Source organism: Balaenoptera acutorostrata, chromosome 21, assembly GCF_949987535.1.
Source record: "Balaenoptera acutorostrata chromosome 21, mBalAcu1.1, whole genome shotgun sequence".
Lineage (NCBI taxonomy): Eukaryota > Metazoa > Chordata > Mammalia > Artiodactyla > Balaenopteridae > Balaenoptera > Balaenoptera acutorostrata.
The window spans coordinates 6160215-6180248 of record NC_080084.1 but is presented as its reverse complement, the minus strand read 5'-3'; the positions used below and the strand labels follow the sequence as shown (position 1 = coordinate 6180248).

The 20034-nt window shown below is 54.9% G+C and overlaps 1 protein-coding gene across 10 annotated transcripts in view; it reads right to left on the bottom strand.

Moving 5' to 3' along the window:
• ANK1 (ankyrin 1) overlaps window positions 1-19291 on the bottom strand; it is a 209891-nt gene extending 190600 nt beyond the window's left edge. For 2 of the 10 annotated variants that reach the window (XR_009006492.1, XM_057537206.1), the window contains exon 1: window positions 18995-19197. Coding sequence is in view for 5 of the 10 variants with exons in the window: in XM_057537206.1 (XP_057393189.1) it covers window positions 18995-19120 (126 nt within the window). In the remaining 5 variants the exon portion in view is untranslated. Of the gene's footprint in view, window positions 1-18994 lie in introns of all 10 variants that reach the window. The other 8 variants (XR_009006488.1, XR_009006489.1, XR_009006491.1 and 5 more) reach the window with 7 other exon arrangements.
• Window positions 19292-20034: the final 743 nt, after the last annotated feature.

The following is a 20034-nucleotide window of genomic DNA, read 5'->3' as shown; positions in this document are numbered from 1 at the left end:
ACAACTACTGAAGCCCACGCACTCCGCAACAAGAGAAGTCACTGCAATGAGAAGCCCGCACATCGCAACAAAGAGTAGCCCCCGCTCGCTGCAACTAGAGAAAGCCTGCACACAGCAACGAAGACCCAACGCAGCCAAAAATTAATTAATTAATTAATTAATTTTAAAAAAAAAAAAGAAGAAAAGAAAAGCGAGACCCCAGTTGCAGAAGTACACACACGCTCCTGACGTGAACTCCAGGCTGGGTCGGGGGCCGGGTCTCTGGAGAGGCGGCACACCTGTGCCTCTGGTGGTACACCTGGGCTGTGGAGCCCGCCATATCCCTCCTCTCTAAGCTGGGGGACCTTGGGCAGGTTTCTGAATTGCTCTAGGGTCTCAGTCTCCCCATCTATAAGAGGAGGCTGATGGTACCTAACTTACAGGAGGGTAGGGAGGATGCATCACTTCGTTCAATAAATACTTATTAAGCGCCTACTGTGTGCCACACACTCTTCTAGACTCTGGAAATCGAGCAGTGAATGAGACAGACAAGGTCCCTGGTCTCAAGAGAATATATTTTTTAATGCAGGGAGGGGGAGGCAGATAAAAAACCAGGGACAGGATGATTCCAGATAATGAAGAAAATTAAACAGAATGATGTGATGGGGGATGGACGGTCGGTGGGGGGTTGAGTTGGGACTTCAGAGTAGTCTTTTCTAAGGAAGTAACATTTGCACTGAGACAGACAAAAAGGAGCCAGGGAGCTCCGGGAGGACAGTGACACAGACAATGTCAAGTGCCAAGGCCCCGGGCAGGGCGGGGCGGGGCGGGGCAGGTGCGCCAGGGGAAAGGATCACAGGCCAGCGTGTGAGAGAGAGGCTGGGGCTTGGCTGTCACACCTGGTACCCAGCCGGGGTCAGCGACCTGCGGCCGTGCTCACTCCTGGCAGAACATAGCCCACTAGAAGCACAGGCACCGATATTCTAGAAGGTGGCAGGTCCAGCAGCAGTCCCGGACACCCCCGGACACCCACTCCCCTCAAGCCCATTCTGAGACCTATGAAATCATCCCAAATGCCATCTGCAACAGTGACAAAAACTAATAGAGAGCTTCATCTGCACCAGACCCGGAGAGCAGGGATGGCTCTGAATAGTGGAGGCCGCTGGGAAGACAGCACCCAAAGATTCATCGTGCACACAGCCGGGTGCCACAGTCATAGGCAGCGGAGGGCACTTCTTTGCATCTTCAACTTCACCTCTGACGGGAGAATGGGAGAATCGTCCCCTGCACACACGGGGACACACACCTGCCCCATGGTCCAGGGCAAAGAAGGTGGAAGGGGGAGGAGCTGGGGGCTGACCGGCTGGCCTTCTCGCCAGAAGCCACGCAGGAATCTCACCTTGAGCCAGGGTCGGGGAACTTGTTTATAAAAAGATGCTCCTCTGAACATCCCAGCTGACACGGCCAAGGTCAGATCACACCCAAGGTTAACCAGACAGAAATATACAAGTGCTGGACTTCCCTGGTGGCGCAGTGGTTAAGAATCCGCCTGCCAGGGCAGGGAACATGGGTTCGAGCCCTGGTCCGGGAAGATCCCACATGCTGCGGAGCAACTAAGCCCGTGCGCCACAACTACTGAGCCTGCGCTCTAGAGCTCGTGAGCCACAACTACTGAGCCCGAGTGCCACAACTACTGAAGCCCATGCGCCTAAAGCCCGTGCTCTGCAACAAGAGAAGCCACCCAATAAGAAGCCCGCGAACAGCAACGAAGAGTAGCCCCCACTCGCCGCAACTAGAGAAAGCCCGCGCGCAGCAACAAAGACCCAAGGCAGCCAAAAAAATTAATTAATTAATTTAAAAAAAAAAAAGAAATATACAAGTGCCGTGGCCCACGAAGAAAATCTCATGGCCAGGGCTGGCTGCATACTTTGTGTGGCCCAGTGCAAAATGAAAATGCAGTGTTAAAAAATGAGGTATAATTCAGAATAACCATAGCAGAGCATGAAAGCAAGCACAGGACTTATCAAAGGGCAGGACCCCCCGCAATTTCAGGGGTTCCCAGCCTTGCTCACAGCTCAAAACACGAGGCACAAAGTTTTCAAACTCCAGCACTAGTGAGACAGAAGCCACCTAGGACTCAGACCCGTGTGACCTGGTAACTAACCCCCCCGGTCCCCTGGGGATGGGGTCTTCTGGGCCGAGTTTGCTGTGAGCGATCAGATCAGATAATGAAGGTGGAAGGGCCGGGGCGGCAAGCGCTACACAAACAGAAGGGATTACTATTATTCACCCAGACCGGCGGAGCGCCTGGATTTCTGAGGAACGTTGACATCCCCCAGCAATTAAGTCAAGTCAGCATAATTCCAACAAAACATCTAATTTTAGCTAGGTGTGACAATTCCCCCTCAGCAGAACAGACACTGCTGTCTCTTATCAGAGGCGCGGGAAGGAAACCTAGGCGCTGTGACACAGGCCTTCCCCCCAGGAAGGCACCAGATTGTTTCTATTTTCACAACCGAAAGACACGCTCCTGGACGGCTGCTCCCACACCCCACAGCCCAGCCATCCTGCTGGCACGGCTCCTCCAAGCTTCCCCAGCGACTGAGGGGACTCAGCACCCAGAGCAGCAGCACCCCTGCTGGAGGTGAGGCCCTGAGGCTCTTCCGTGGACCAGTCCTCCAGCCTCAGTTTTCCTGTCTGTGAAATAGGGGCAATAATGCCCCTCACACCTCCATCCCTCAAAGGATCCTTTAAGAAGTTAATCATTATCATTCTCTATCTGCACGTGTGTTGAAAGTAAATCACTAGATTCATTCATTCAGCCAGCAGGTTCTGGGGACGCAGAGATGCCCACGGCATAGCCTCTGTGCAAGGTGTAACAAGGAAACAGCATTTAACCTGCGGCTTGGCAAGCTGTTACCTAAGGGCCAGATCCAGCTTTTTGGCAGTTCTTGTACAGCCCACAAGCTAAGAATGGCTTTCACATTTTTAAATGGTAGGAGGAAAAAAAAGAATAACATTTCGTAACACGTGAAAATGAGCTGAAATCCAAATTTCAGTGTCCATAAATAAAGTTTTATTGGCACCCAGCCATGCTCATTCATTTGCATACTGTCTATGGCTGCTTTTGTGCCAGAATGGCAGAGTTGAATACTTCCAACAGAGACTAAGAAAATATTTACTATCCGGCCTTTTAAAAGTTCGCCCTCCTCTGGTTGAAACAAACAAAACAATGACTGCTGTGATAGTGAGATTAGCAGGGCTGATGGAACATAAAAGAGGAGGCAATTATTTCTGCTTAGTAGTCAGGGAAGGCTTCCCGGAAGAGGTGGTAGTTTTTCTGGATTTGAAAGATGAATAGGAGTTCATTGGGAGGCCAAGGGGAGGAGGGTTTCGAATTTTGTGTGCAGCATCATGTGTATGAATAAGGCCTGGGGGGGTATGGCAGCATGTAGGCAACGGCCCTGCACGTATTTAGAGATGAAGAGTGGGAAGGCAGGGGAGAAGCTAAAGCTGGAAAGATGGGCTCAGACCAAGTATGAAGAACACAGTGTGCCTGCAAGGGAGCTTTTCTTATTTCCTCTTTCCCCAAGAAAGAGCACAATAAAATAGTAGGTAACTAAGACAGATAGATAGATAGATAGATAGATATAGATAGATAGACACGCTTGGTAACTCAAGGGGCAACCAGACCTTCCCTCCAAACAGTACTGAGAAGGCCCAGGTTCAGGCCCCGCGCAGCCGTGCTCCTGGGAGAGGTGAACCCACCCCAACCCAGGCCTCAGTTCCCGTGTGTAGAATGAGGAGTTGTACTTGACGAAGGTGCCCCTGAGGCCACAGATGCACGGAACAAACTCAGTGTCCACAGCAGGCCATGGCTGGCAGTGTACCAGGCCCTGAATGTGCCCCGAGCTGCACGTGGCACCAAAGCGCACTAATGAGGGCAGTGGGATGATGGCCTGTTGGAACAATCTATCCAGGGCGCGTTTCCTTCCACCAGGCCCAGAGAGGGCTGAGGCTTCTGCGCCCAAACCCAGCTCCCTGGCCCCTGGAAGCCTCCTCCCTGCCGGGGGTGCCCGGCGGGCCCTGAATGATGCCGCCAGCCCCTCCACCCGCAGTGTGGAGGGAAACATCCCATCTCTGCAGGCTCTTCCATTGGCTGCCTGACCTTAGTGGGGCTGTTTCCACGCAGAACCAAAGGACCAGAGTCCCTCATCTCTTCTCTGAGTTCCTCTTACCATGTTGTTCTCAACGAATCACAGCTTGTAAGGGCTGAGGCTTCTCACCAGAGCGCACAAGAGCCGAGCCTGGAGGCCTGGCTCTAGTATTTGCTTGGCCACAAAGAATAGCTATGTGATCTGGACAAGTCATTTCCTTTCTCTGGACTGCAGTTTCCCCATGAAGAAGCGGGGGTGTGAGATGCTATGTCAGCTAGCCTACTCCAGGCCCTCTATGCTACAGGTGAGAAAACAGAGGCCCAGAGAGGTGAAGTGATGTTCCCAAGGTCACCCAGCCACTTCCTGAGAGGCAGAGTCAGGACCAGCTTCTTTAGTTCCTAATGCTCCCATGACAAGAAACGGGTCAGGTACTGCCTTGTATCTGTCTGTATCCATCTCCAAGTCTCTGTCTATCTTGGCTCCTCTGGGGGAATGTATGCTTTCTCTTCCCAAGTGGTTTGGAGGCCCACACAAGGTGGGATGTATTTCATCCTGCAGAGTCAAGGAACTGACCTGTGGAGTTCGCATCTGTCTCTAGGCTCTGTGTCAAGTGCTTGTAAAATGTTCTCCATTTTTGGCCTCTCATCTTTCTGCCCTTAGGAATATACTTCATTCTGTCTAATTCTCATCACAGCCCGAGAGGCAGTAAAGGTGAAGGTTTTCACATCAGGCAGCTGGTGTGAAACCCAGCCCTGGCTCTGATCAGGTGTGTGACCTTGGGCCGGTTACGTAACCTTCCTGAGCCCTCCAGTGTCCTGTAAAATGGGCCATTCAGACAGCCCCTCGGGTTGAGTGGGCTCAGATGAGTCATGTGCCCCTCAGGGGGTCCCCTGCTGTCCCTTCTGTCCTTCATGGCGAGAACACTGGCCACCAATGGCCAGGTCTCGCTGTGTTCCTGCGGGTGGCAGCTGATGGTTTCAGAAAACAGAAAACGACATGAATTTCAATCCACAACACCCTGCATCTGCTACTGCCTGCTTGTTACAAAAATCCAGGACTTCAGAGAGAGACAGCCCAAGGTTGCAGCCACGGGACAGGCACGTCCCGATGGTGTGAACCGCACTTAGTCTTCCCAGTCTTACTGTCCTCCCCCATGAGATGGACCTGGTACCCGCCTCTCTGCAGGGCCGCTGAGAGCAGAGCAAAGTAACGCACGGGCTGCGTTGGCCACCCGTCCAGCTCTGTGTGACGATGGCCACTGTCCACGGGGCTATTTGAGGCCTGAGACCCGGGCACTCATCTCCCAGGAGATGCAACCACTGGAGAAGGTTCCAGACATGGAGACCCCCTTCCTGGGACGTTTCTCCTTCCCCTCCCAGCCCCAGCTGAGCAGCCCCTGGAGAAAACTGGACTGGTTTTCAGTCCCCTGGGGCACTGTATTCCTGGGAGAAGGAAAGGGCGACAGGGGCAGAGACTGAAATCAAAAAAGAGCTTCAGTTGGGGCTAAATTGCGGGACTGTCCTCTCCTGAAAATACTGGCTCCTTGGAATCTCAGTGAGTGACGAAGCAGGGATTTTCCAAAATTACGCGATTCATCTCTAAAAGCAGTGTCTCTGAAAAGCCAGGACTGTCTGACAAACCGCATGGCATACCCCACAGCGCATCCCCTTTTCTTTGGGCTGGGGGTTTGCTGAGTCTGCTTTCCAGGAAAACGCAAGCAGCAAGGGCCGCTTGAGCCCCTTCCCCCATCAGAGTCAGGGCTTTCTGGGCTCCTCCAAACTCACGGAGGACGCTGGCTTTGCTCATGACCTTGAAAGCAGGTGACAGACCCAGTCGCCGTGCACTGAAAATAGAAGGTGCCTGCGTCTTGCATCCTCCATTCACCTGTGCAGGCGCCCTCCGCCCTCCCAGACGCTGCTCTTTGTGACAGATGTAGGAGGTGGCACCGAATTGGCTGCAGCAGGAAGTCTGAAGAGCCACGGGGCTGCCTGATCACACGGGCTCTCCGAGGCCACGCACCCAGGGGACCAGATCTGTTGACCTTGAGCACGGCCGCCTTCCGGCAGCCCGTGTGACCCTGGCCCTTTGCAGCACACCCTCCTCTCCTTGGCCTGCCCGTGACAGCGCCAGCCTCGTGGAGATGACACATCGGTGTGGGGGGGTGAGTGTCCACACGCTGAACCAGCACCCCGGGCTATGCGGTCTTTCACATTTGCCAACATCCCTATGCCCTGGGGTCTGGTATCCATCAGAGCTGGACCTCGACACCTGACAGCCTCCTCCATCCAGACGTCCCGCCCAGCACACCAGAGGCCAGGGCAAGCTAGCTGGCCTCTGGGAACCATTCTGCTCTGGCCTTGGAAATTCACATATTCACGGAATTACCAGCACCCCCAGAAGAGTCTTAAAAGCTCGCTAAACCGATCCCCTTGCTTTAGAGGCATGGAAACCGAGGCTCGGAGAAGTGTCCAAAGCTACGCAAGAGAGTGGAAAGAACCAGAACGCATGGCCACGTCTCCTGACTCCCCGGCCTGCTCTTCTCATCCACAACCATGCGTAGCTAAAGCTCGCACATCTGGGGGTGATCGGAGAGGAAGCAGAGGTCCGTACAACCCACATCACGCACGGGCGTCGTTAGCTGAGAAATGCAAGGTAACGGGCCCATGCTCCTGTGTTGTCCTAGGACTTGGTTGAAAGTGCCATTATCTGTGAAAGACGGCCGAGTGGGATGGGGTCCTGGACACGGCCTCACCGACCTCCCTTCTTCTATGGCATCTCTGACCCAGACTCGGGAGAGCTTCTTGGAGGAAGCGAAGCTGGGCGTGGGGGGTGGGGGGCGGGGGGGCGGTGGCAGGGCGGCACCACAAACCCGGGGGGCACGGTGGGGGGATGGGGTAAGCCCCCAGCGGTAGGCAGGGCGCCCACGGCCTCGGAAGCCATGGGAAAGAGTCTGACTTTATCCTAAAGGTGATGGGAGGGAAGTGGAGGGTCTCACGAAGGGGAGTGGCACCATGGCGGTTGCCGCAGGATGAAGGCTGGACCGGAAAAGCGACCGGGGAGGCTCGGGCAGGAGCAGTGGAGGTGCAAGCCAAGTGGAAGAAGCTGCGTGCATGGGCGGGAGCCTACACGCTCTTCCGGAAGGATCTAACGACGCTGTAGCGCCTACCTCAGTACCGCATCATGAAGGATGTTCTTTCCACCTGCCTCTTCTAAGTCCTGTCGCATGGGTGGCAACACTGACAAGTGGGTTAAAGTGCCAAGAGTCAACCATGCGGCTTGTAGCCCAGATGTCCTTCAGGTGCATATCTGCTCAAGAACGAGGTCCACGTGCTGTGACACACGCGAGAAGCCAGAAGGCAGCGTTCAAAGAAAGACCAACCGTCGGACTGCGGTTTGCTCCACCTGCAGCAGAAAGCGAGGCCCAGCTGCAGCATCGTGGCTCCCAGGACGCTGCTCCACGTCTACAGAGGCCCTGGGTCCCGAGCAGCGGCCGCACCACGTAAGCCGGGATCAGCACGCCAGACTTCCCGCTTCCCAGGTGGCAGAGACCAAAGCAGCTCTTTAAGGGCATTAAAATGAATCTGCCAAGCCTCCACGCCACAGGAGAATGTAACATCTCCAGAGATTCAGTACAGCTCCACCAACATTTCAGACTTTGACATTTTTCTGACTTGGGCTGTTTCCCCGATTCTTCGCTTTCACTGGCATTTGAGATCACATTTCTCCAGGTTTCCCTAATTCATTTAAGAAATTGGCAGTGATGCTAGATGAGCACTACCAACCTTGGGATGAATCCTTGATGGCCGTCTCTGGAAAGGAACTCACAGCCTGCCAAGGGTCACACCTTGGATTTCATTGATTGCTCCCACTGGGGGCGGGGGGGTGGGCAGGGATGGGTATGAGTGGGAACTAAGGCGTCATCGGAACCGGACCTGGCATGTATTGAGTGCTTACTGTATCCCAGGTGCTTTACCATCCTTCCACCAACCCTGCATGGTTGTCCAGTAGGTATTATTCCCTCCACCCTACAACTGGCAAAACCAAGACTCAGCGAGGAAAACTGAGCACTCTGCCCAGAGTCGCCCAGTTAGTAAACATCCAGGGCACGAGCCCTGGACCATCTGACTCCATCTAAAGCCACTGCCGGCATCTCTTCTCCGCTGCTCCGACATCTCGATCAAAGACGCCCTCTTGGCACACACGGACATCCATGCAATCTCCTGGTTGCCTTACGGGGCAGCGTAGCCTAACCTCATCTAGCACCTGGGAGGCAAGGTTTAAACTGAATTCTGACAGAGGAGCTGGCGTTAGTGTTTGAGGCCAAAGATTCAGCCGACAGAAGATCTGAAGGCAGAGAACGCGCATGTATCCTACGTCCTAGAAGAAGTTCGGAGCACAGCTGAGTGCAGCCTGCAGGAGAGAAAGACGATTCAGGAACGGCAGCTACGGGCTCCCCGGGGGTCCTTGGACGCTGGAGTAACCCGCCAGGACTTTATTCTAAGGGCAGTTCGGAAGCCACCGAGGGACTCAAAAGGCAGGAGTGTGAGGATCTGATCTGCATTTTTGGAAGGTCACTCTGGCTGTGGAGTGGAGTATTCCACCCAACACACACACATTTTCAAGCTGGTTTACAATGGGTGGCTTCCCACGCCAAGACCCAGCTGCTCAGACTCTCAGGACCGCACTCCAGCTCCACTTGGAGTCAGAACATTCCGTTACCTACTGGGCTCTAGTCCACATCACCTTGGAATTCTCTCCTGGGGTGTGAGGTCATCCATCCATCCCAGCTTGTGTCTGCAGGAGACACGCAGGCGGAGAAGGCCTGGCTCCCCTCCTTGGCAAGCAAGGCATCCTCCGTCTTTCCTTTTAATTACATCACATTGCATTTTTTAATGACATTACAGCTGAAGCATAGTCCTGCATTTTTATTAGAAGCATATTCTTAAAAACCTATAATTTTAAGCATCGTTTTGAGTGAATGCATAGCATTTCACCGTTCGGGTGATGGCACCAAAGTCACACGCTTAAGAGTGGCGAGGGAAGTTCCTGGTGGCCCAGTGGTCAGGACTCGGCGCTCTCCCTGCCGAGGGCCCGGGTTCCACCCCCGGCTGGGGAACTAAGATCGCGAGCCCTGCCTTCCTGCAGCCCACGTGTGGCCCCAGGGCCCTGCTTTCCCTGCCGTCGTCAGTAGCCACCAGTCAGGTGCCTTAGCTCCCGCCAGGCCTCGCAGGCTTTGTCACGTGCACGTGCCCTATTTAAGGCAACCTCTCAGAAGACCTGCAGGCCAGGGCTTCGCTGGTGAGCTCGGACTTGGACAGACAGCCTCTCCTTTCCATGAAGCCTCACAGCTTCCCGCGCTTTGAAGGACACTTTCTGTTAGCTCTCCCGCCATCACATGAGAGCCCCAGGAAGCTACCTAACAGCGTATTCCGTAAAAAGGACTTGTCATTTTCCTCCTAACCTGTTCCCAGCTCAACGAAAGGCACCACCAACGAACTACCCCAACACCAAGTCAGATAGGAGGCCCTGCTGACATTTAATTCACACACACACACGCACACGCGCACACGCACACACACACACGCACGCACATATGTTAACATATGTCAAGAAGAAACCCACAGCAGCATTGCTGATTACTTACACCCACTTTGTTACTCACAAAGACCAACTTCCTCCACCGCCCAGATGCCTCCAGTCTGTCACATGCTCCATCCCCACTGGCCACCCCAGCACAAGACACCCTATCCCTCCGCTGGACTATTCTTCCGCGTTCTAGATGCCCTGCTTATCATGAAGCCGCACCGTCCCATTTCTGCACTGAAGGCACAGTAGCCTTTCAGACTTCTGCCTGGAGTGCCTCGGGCTTCCTCTGTGCTCTGGACCCAGGCGGGCCCCATCTCAGCTTCCTCTCCGGCTCACCCTGACCTCCCCAGCCCGCTCTTTTGGCTCCTGCTATTGGGCCCACAGGTCCTGGACCACCTCCTCCTCCAGAGCCCACTCGCTCACATTCCACCCATGCTATTGCCTCAGCTGAATGTCCTGCCCCCATTCACCAGGCTGACCCCTAACAGTCCATGAAGACCCAGCCTCTCCCCCCAGGAAGCTGCCCCAGGCCCTGGTCCTGGCCAGGTTCACCTCTCCCATAGGACTGGCCACGGTGCTCAAGTCAACTCTTTCCTTGCCCACTTCCTTTGGGAAAGTGGATACAGAATAAATAATAAGCAAATACAAATCCCCTACCATCTCTCCTCTTTCCTTCATCTCCTGGCTTGATTGTCCCTTAGTTTTACCACCACCCATCAACTGGCTCCTGTCCATCTGCTAGAACAGAGGCTCCACTCTGCTCTGTGCGAGCTCCACCCGAGGGGACCTTGCTGGACATGTGGGTACCTGGCCCCATAGTGCCCAGCATCTGATTCTGCAGGTGGGCGGTGGGGCAGGTCTGCATGTAATAAGCCCTGTCCCCAAGGTGGTTTTGACACCAGCAAAGTTGAGGGGCCTCTGGGACCATTTCTCCCCTCCCTCTTTCCCTGTGGGTCTCACCGCGAGTATCTGGGGCCATCCCTCCAACCTCAGAATTGGGTTTAGGAGTCATGGCTCTGGCCAGTCCGTAATTAAGCACCTCCTTTCCTCTCCTGTGATGCTTCCTCTGACTCCATCCTGACACTCCCAATTCTACTTTAACGCTAGTCTGTGCCTTTTAAGCTCCCAAGCCTGTTTTCTCCCTGACTGCACTCCTCTTCATGGGCATCACTTAGCCCGCTTGACTTCTTAGGGGCAGGAAAAGAAACCACGGAAATCCAAGGGAGAGACGTGAGAGGTCTGGGCAACAGCCGGGCCGTGCTCATTTCCGTTCCCACCCATCCAAGTCGGGCTCCTGGTAAGTGTTTCTCATGCAGGCCCAGGACCTCAGAGGCCCTCTACACATCCACAAAAAAAGCAGAAGTCCCAGAAAGTAAGGAAAAATAGATGAAAACGGCAGACACGTTATCACTCTGTAACTCCATGTAGAAGCAGGTTATTAAACGATCATGTGGAGAAGATGCCAGCTCTGTGGTAGGAAGAGAAATCTCCAAAATGGAAAGTAAAGGGGGAAATAACCATTTCGTGAGGCGGACGAGACAGAAGCGGAGCAGGTGAGCCCTAGGAGTCACTTGTCATCTGGCCTCTTGCCTTAACCCAAGGCCTGAAGAGGGGCTTCACCATCACGCGGGCTGCTGCAGAGACGCTCAGAGGAGCCCATGGACAGACGCCACGCTCCGCCTGCAATCTGGACACTAGCCCTTCTGTCCTGAGCCCAGACCACCTGCCTCCATTCTCTGCCTCAGGTTACTTCCCGCTCTGGCAGCCTTCCCACTAATTGCAAGTCCTGCACGAGAAGGCAGGAAAGATACCCTCAGCTCTAACTCCCCTCCCAGGGCCCACATATCCTTGAGCATCCTGAGGATGTAACAAACACGGAAGAAGGCAGCCTACTGCAGAGGCCTGTGAACAAGCTTTGGAGCTGGGCCCCGGCTCTGCGGTCACCGGCTGTTGCAGGATCCAGCGAGACAATAGGACACATAGCCTCTCAATAAAGACAGGCCCTCCTTGGATAAGCAAAGGTTGTTTGTAGCTATCATTGGTGACAGTGCTCTGAAATGGATAAAAAATGTATTAACCCACACTGAAAAAGTATTATCACCTTAGCAAAAACACAGAACATTTTTCTTCGAGGGGAAGCATCCAGTTGCACGGGAAGCAAAGGAGAAAAGAAAGGTTTTTTTGTTCAAAATTGGCTGGCCATTCAATCTTCTCTATTTTACCTTTGAGGGTTCATAATGCAAGTTCTCCTTTCTTGGAGGATGTGCTATGCTTACACTCCTAAGATGTACAGAGTCTCCCTGGAGGAGTCTGGTCTGCCCATAACAACACGTGTTCCATTGTCTGTGATATTCCACACCCCAGATTTATCAGCCCAGGCCCCAACAGGGATGGCATTCTCAGAAAGTTCAGGAACCACTTTTATGTTCCCCTTTTGATATACAGCTATAATTGCCATGCAGGGCTTTAATAAAGTCCATCTCAAAGTTGTAGACTGCCCCCGTGGAGATAACTAAGTCTGCGATAATAAATCTTGTCAAAATAGGAAATTCATTTCTTTCCTGAAAATGAAATGAAGAAAATGATTTAAAGTGTCCTTTTCTCATTTACCAGCACTGAAATAATAATGTGCTGGCCTTCCCAAGCAAACGTCAAGACTCCATGCAACCTCTGGAAGGCGGGGCCGGAGCTTTGGATTTATTAGAAAGAATAATTTAATTAACAATCATTATTATGTTATAACTGTAACCTCTTAAATATACGGGAGTTTTAAATTTTACAAAGCACACTCTCCTTTGATTCTCATCCCAATTTTACAGATGAGGAAACTGAGGCTCATAGAAATTCGGCAGCTTATTCATGCCCAGGTGGCTAATAAGTACAAGAGCTGAAACTGGAATCCAGGCGTCTGACTCCCAGCCCAGCGCTCTGCACGAGGTAGATGTCTGAGCTGCTTTTCAAGAACCAGGAATGGATAGATGGAGCCAAGCAAAGCTTACCTGCTTTTCCCCAAAACCAAACACTGATGGCAGCAGCCTTTGCTTTAGTCAGAATAATTCAGGGAAAAAAACAGATTTACTTGGTTCCACTTCTATAGCGCCAGCTCTACCAACATCAAATAGAAAGACCAAGAAAAAAAAAAATCTGAACCAGGGCTTCCCTGGTGGCGCAGTGGTTGAGAATCCATCTGCCAATGCGGGAGACACGGGTTCGATCCCTGGTCCGGGAGGATCCCGCATGCCGCAGAGCAGCTGGGCCCGTGTGCCACAACTACTGAGCCTGCACTCTAGAGCCTGTGAGCCACAACTGGTGAGCCCGCGTGCCGCAGCTGCTAAAGCCCACGCGCCTGGAGCCCGTGCTCCACAATGGGAGAGGCCGCCGCAGTGGAAGGCCTGTGCACCGCGACGGGGAGTGGCCCCTGCTTGCCGCAACTAGAGAGGGCCCGCGCGCAGCAGCAAAAACCCAACGCAGCCAAAATTAAATAAATAAATAATAATAAAAAAAATTTGAACCAGTTAAATGTAGCTTCTGAGTCATTTCAAGCCATAAATATTTATTGAGTGGTTATGTGCAAAGACTCTGGCTTTGGCTTCAAGGAGCTTACAATTTAGTAGAAGGGATAAAACAAGAACACGTGTCTCACACACATGCACACACGCCAGAACAAAGGCTGGAGCAACCCAGAGTGCAGAGAAAGAGTGATGGGGGGCATTCAGGAAAGGTTTCTTGAAGAAGAGTGTGATGGGCTTTGACAGTGAAGGTGGAAGAAATGACTGATGGATCCACTTATAGAGGCGAAGGCCGGGAATGAGCCAACACACAGGAAAATTGCCTGGCACGTGGTACCCACTCACTAAAGCTTGCTCGTTTTTAGAGAAAGAAGGCAGCAGCGTCCTTAGACTGAAGTTAAAATAAAAGCTCTTGCATACTGCGAGGAGAAAGCAGAACTGGTGAGCAAGAGAAGGGTCCCAGGGCTGGTTCCCGCTCCCTTTCACAGGGAGGGCCCTCGCCTCAGGCTCCAAATTTCAGCTGCCGCCCGACCTCCTTGGAGCCATGGCTGTGAGGCGCCAAGCACACAGTGCTGGCTGCATCTGAGGGTGTAACATCTCCTCTGCCCACAACATCCTGCTCTCTTGGTCTAGTGGACGGTTGTGGGGGACCGTAGCTCCCAGGGAACAGCCCCACCACTACTGTAGCACGGAGGGAGGCGCTGGATTGGAAGATGGGTAGACAGGGAGTTGGGAGAGTTCCCACATCTTCAGCCAGTGCCCGAGAGGAGGAGGGCCACTTGCATTATTTGAGGCTCCCCAGGTACTGAAATAAGAAGAGGTACCAAAGGGCGGGTACCCAAGCTGTGGTGTATTTTAAAGGCTAAGAACTAAATAAATTAACACGTTTAATAATTAACATGCAATGAGACGTCGTTATGCTCTTCAACATCCAAACAGAGACTTATATATGCAGATATCAGTTCATGCCCCAACAGTTATACTAGGGCTGTGGTTCTGCAGCAGGACCTCGGTTTAAGGATGCGTGAGGAACATGATTCTTTTTGATCCTGTACGTTCTTTCTTGGATTGAATATATAGACTCATTTGGAGATAGCAGCAGAAGTTTACATTTGAGACCCTCTGCGAATGGGAGATGCGGGCCCCCATGACCCTCCTGCCTAATCTCCTGCCCTTCATCCCACTCTTATTCACCGCCCCACTCCCCATCCTAACCCACCTCCCGGGGGTAAGCCCTGGCCACAGTCTCGGCTCATGCTTGTGATTCTGGTCACTGGATCAACCAAAGACGTCTCCGCAGTCCAGGAGCAGGGCCTGGTCTGGCTATGTGAGGAAGGCCGAGGGCCCTCCGGGGATGCTGCAGAGACTGGTAGGGCTGACAACGCTGCCTGCACGGCTAAGTGGGGATGGCCACTTTCCGCGCCCGGGCTTGCTTTTTTTCTTCCTGCACCCTCCTCTGCTCGGCTCCTTGGGGTCCGGTGCAAACACTGCTGTTCCCAGTGGCTAAAAGCACTTGTCATTTAGTGCAGCAGAGACCCTGCAAGGAACTAACTACAGGCTCGGTGGTAGAATTCACTGCACCAAAAAATTAGATGGTTCCACTGCCTGCCTACAAATCTCTGTTGGTTTGCAAATGATTCGAAAAGAAAGAAGTGTCAGGCTTTCTTCAGATGCCCCCCAAAAAGAGTGCATTGTTCATCTGGACACAAGCCGATGACCAAGAAACCTCTAGGTGAACAGAGACAGACATACGACCCCACTCATTCAAGCACTTGTCCCCCGCGTTCATGGCGTGCCCACTGTGTGTCAGGTGCTGAGCTTGGTATTGGGTAGACAGCTATGTACAGGGCCTGGTCCCCTCCTTCACCAACATCAGAGGATGAAGGAGGTGGACAGAACAAGAGAAAAGGAGAGAGCTCAGTAAACGCTACCCCAGGGAACTTACTGGCACTGCAGGCTGAGTGTCACCGCTTAAAGCAGGGCTGAGATGTCAGCCCCCTTCTCTCCCTGTCTGCTTCCCTCACCCCTCCTCCTCTCCTCCTTTCTTTAACTCTGTCCCTCTTCTTCCTCATCCATCCTCGGCCTCACCTTTTCTCCAACCTCCCCACCCTCCTCTCCCAACCTCAAGCTCTGAGTAAACAGAAAAAGCGCACACATCCTTATGCCCAAGGCCTCCTCAGCCCTAGAAAGCTGCCGTTCTTAATGCAAATGCCTGCTTGACACATGCTTTGCAATTTATTTACTTCCAACCCCATCTTCAGAAGCAGGGGACTTATCAGTCAGCGTCATAAATACTGGCTCTTTTTTTTTTTTCCCCAAAAAACTGCAGCTCCAACAGCAAGCATCTGACGAGGACGTGTGCTGCACAAGCAGAAAACTGAATGAAGCCCCAGAAGGATGCAGGCCTTGCTCGAGCTCCAGAGCTTTAGCTCGATTGCCTGAGTCGAGGTGGTTTCTATCTGTGTCAGTCAGTGCGTCACAACATCAGCCTCCAGCCCCGCTGCACAGCACCGTCAGCCGGCGCCTTCCCACACAATACCACCAACTGTAAAGGCTGCAACCACCGTTGAAGTTACAACCGCGATGATTTCTACAAATGGGGAGGGATGCGGTTCTGCTCAGTTAGTCCCCTGTGATAGGTAGGTTGCCCATGGGACAAACACCTTTCCTTTTAGTAAATACAGAATACCCTTGCTCAGCGACACGTTCACCCAAATCACCAATCACTGGCGTCAAATGTCTATCTGCACGTGTGAAGCTCTTTCTTCCTGCTGAAATGCGCGTGGTCCCACAGCAACCCCAAGTCTGGGGTGACCAGGGTAGAGTCCTCAGCTGCTTGATCTTAATATACTTTGCCTTAAGAAAATGACTTCATTTGTGGAAAACGGGTCTTCATTAGACCTCACCTTATATGAACCTTCACTCTGGCCCCCAGCCCCACCTCGGCCATCTGTTCAACCAGCTCCTGCACGAGTGTCCTCTGCCCTCTCTAAAGAGGCTTTCCGCATTGCTCTACCTCCCGTACCTTTCTCCTGAGGGCCTTCCACTTTCTTGTGATTTTGTATTTTGCTATAAATTTTAACTCTGCTCTCTAAGATGGCTCTCAAGACCCGGCCGATGGCGAAAAGAGCTCACCATCATTACGACACACAAACCAAGCACCCGGACTTCCCTGGTGGCGCAGTGGTTAAGAATCTGCCTGCCAATGCAGGGGACATGGGTTCGAGCCCTGGTCCAGGAAGATCCCACATGCCGCAGAGCAACTAAGCTCCTGCGCCACAACTACTGAGCCTGCGCTCTAGAGCCCGCGAGCCACAACTACTGAAGCCCGCATGCTTAGAGCCTGTGCTCTGCAACAAGAGAAGCCACCGCAATGAGAAGTCCGCACTCTGCAACGAAGAGTAGCCCCCGTTCGCCGCAACTAGAGAAAGCCCATGTGCAGCAACAAAGACCCAACACAGCCAAAAATAAATAAATAAAAATAAATAAATTTATAAAAAAAAAAAAACAAGCACCCTCACACCTCACCCCATACCATATCGCCCCTCACCCCAAGAATTTAAGAGTTTACATCATCACTATCACTTTGAATTAAGATGTCCTTATTATTTTATTATTGTTGGATCCATCCTAGCACCCAGGACACTGCATAAAATAAGGAAAATCTGTACATGGCAGATTTTCAAATGCTTACTGACGCAGTATGCTATGACCAGCTAGTAAAACAAAATAACACAACTAGGGGGTGGGGAAGGGAATATATTATCATCCAGCACTCACCATGGAGATCAAGTTCACCAGGAATGTAAAGACTAAGGTCAAGGAACAAAAAGAATACTGGAGTTGCCACTTTTCTATGTGTGTATTACGTGCAGTCAGGATTCAGAGTTCTACTGAAGGGAGTTACAGTGAATGGAAAGAATTCACAGAAGAGAAGAAAGGGAGAGTTTTGTTTTGACTATGGCTCCCAAAAAAAAAAAATTTATTTATAGTCTCAGGAGCATCAGGGAAGGAGCTGGGGAGCAAGAAGTGGGATAAAAACATAGAGTGAGCAGTTTGGGAGAGGATGGGCTTCGCTCCTAAAGCACTAGGCAGGGATGGAAATAGAGAGCACGCTTTCCTCAGGAGAAGTTTACATTCATGCCAAGAAAGTGGGTGAGTGCCGTCAGATGTAACCAGACTTCCCCCTGCCGGACTCACAAGATGGGCTCTGGTATTTCAGACCCAACAGAAGGACCTGATGGGACTCTCTCTCTAAGAGGCACCAACCCAAACTCCGATTCCCCGTGGGTCTGGGGAAGGCTTCTTTTTAGGTCCTGCTAAAGGGGTGGTGCCTTTGCGAAACTACTATTTACACACGAGACGGCAGTCCGGCGGGGGGGGGGGGGAGTCGGGGGGAGGGTCGCCTTTGGAAGGGGTACGGCGAAGCCTAGCACGCCGGTTATTCTGGGTACGGTTAGAGAACATCTCTGCCCCTGGGTCTCATCTCGAGGAACAGGCTGGATGTGGGTCCTGCTGACCAAGTGGTATGAGGAGCCTGACCCACAGGCAGCCTGTCCCCACTCTGCTGTCAGCCAGAGGCTCCAAACTTCTTTCTCAGAGTGAGACAGTTTCAAGAAAAAATGTTTCCTTCTCCACGAGGAAGGCCTGCGTCTCAGCCCTGGAACCCCGGGGGCCCCATTCCCCAGTGAAGGGCTTGCAGGCCGTGCTCCGCCTTGACGTCCGCAGGCTGAAATGGCTCTGCGGGAGCTGAAGTTAGTTCAGCCCAATCTCCAATCCAAAGAACCGCATCCATGGACTCCCGGCCTCCTGCACAGGGAGCTCTGAAACAGCTCTGCTGGAGCCCTGGCCCAGTCAGCTAACGCCCTCCCTTCACAAGGGAAGGTGTCTCTCACCAAAGGTGTTTCTAAAGGCGCTTTGAGTTGGGGGTAGGAAGGCCCCAGACCCAGAAGGGAAGCGCTGAACACAGTAGCGGTTGCCCTGAGGGGTCTGGGCCTTTGCTGGGGGGTGTCTCGTGCCCCGACTCCTCCACAGAGGGGAGACCTGTTCTCTGAGCAGGCCCTCGGGCCAGGCTGGACAGCACCCGCGCCCGACTTCCAAAGGAACTTCCCCTCCTGGCCATCCGCCGCTCCTCTCTAGTGACAAGAACAGGAGACGTTGCCAAGTGACGCCGGGCCGAGCCGTTCTTTCCCTGGGCACACAGGGTTGGGAAAGGCGCTGCCTGGGCTCGAGGAGGGTCGGGAGGGGCAGGGCAGAGCCCCGGGAACGAGGCCCTCCGCGCTCCGAGAGTGGGTCACCACCGGCGAGGCGCAGGGCAGAGCAGCCTCGGAGCCCGGAGCCGCGTTTCCCCAAACCGGCTTCCCTGCAAAGCCCGGCGAGGCCGCGCGCCTGAGCGGAGTAGCCCAGCATCCCGCCGCCGCCCGAGGCCGGAAAAGTTCCTCCGGGCGCGGCGCAGCGCGGGCCCGCCGGCGTCTGTCCAGGGTGCTGAAAGGGCTGCGCGGGCAGCGCGCGGGCCGGCTTCCGCGCGCTCTCAGCCTCCGCGCCGCCCGCTCTGCCCTTCCAGACTCCTGCCCTGTCCTCCTCCGGCCGCACCGAAGCCTCTTCCCCGCTCCCCTCCCGCCCCGCGCCCTCCACCCGGCGGCTCCGACTCGGCCGGCCCCGGGGCCCCGCGCCCCTCCCCGCTCCCGGCTCTGCCGAGCTGCTTCTCCCCTCAGCCTCCTCCGGGCGCCTCTGCCGCCGGGCTGTCGCCGCCGCCCCCCTTACCTTCTTCTTTCGGTCACGGGAGCGGTTCCTCCGCTTCCTGTTGGATTCCTCCTTCTCCTTCTGCTCCTGGAGGGCCTGCGCCTCAATGTCTTTGATTTTCTTCAGCTGTTTGGCCGCTTGAGCCATGGCCGGCCACGGTGCCCCGCTCGGTCCCCGCCTCCCGGACCCCTCACACTTGGCGATCCAGGTGGCGACACCCTCCCGGGGAGGAAAAAAGGAGTCTGCGCGCCGGCGGAGTGGGGAGTGGCGTTCCCCGCCGCGGGAAGGCGGCTGCCGGGTCGGCGGGGGACGCGGCCGCGAGACGCGCGGAGGGCGAGGCGGCCCCCGGATGGCGCCTCACGCCGCGGCCGGAGCTCCTCGCCGGCGCCCGGGACGGGCTCTGGGCTCGGCCCCGCCGCCGCCTGCCCCCTCCCCTTCCCTCCCCCCTCCCTCCCCCCGTCCCCCTCCCTCTCCTGCGGCGGCTGCGGGGAGGCGGCTCGTACTGCGGCTAGCGGCGAACGGCGGGGAGGAGGTGGACTCCAGCAGTTAACGCAGGGCGGCGCGGGGGCAGCTGGCGGCCGGGGGGCCCGGCCAGCCCGACGAGGCTCGGCGCCCGCGCTCGGCGCCAGCGCTGGCGCATTGCGAGCGCCCGGCTGCGGGCGCGCGGGCCGGCCGGGCTCCGCCACTGCAGGGCCGCCGCCGCCGCCGCCGCCGCCAGACGCACGGGCCCCCGCGCCGTCGGGTCGCGGCAACAAAGCCGCCGCGCTCCCCGGAGCTGCCGGGGCGCCGCGGAGGGCCCTCCTGCGGGCGGCCTCGCTGTGCCGGGGGCCGGGAGGACGCTGCGGCGGGCGACGGGCCCCGCGCCGAGGCCACCCCGTGGACCGGCACGCCTGGAGGCGGCGGCGGAAGCGACCGCATCGCGGGGCGAGGAGGCCGCGGCGGGGGCGGCGGCCGCGGGGTCCGGGACGCAGCCCCCCGAGCCCGCCCTGCCGTCCGCCCCGGGCGCCCGCCGAGGGGCGTGGTGGCCAGGATCCCCGGGAAGCGCCCGTTCCCCCAGCCGC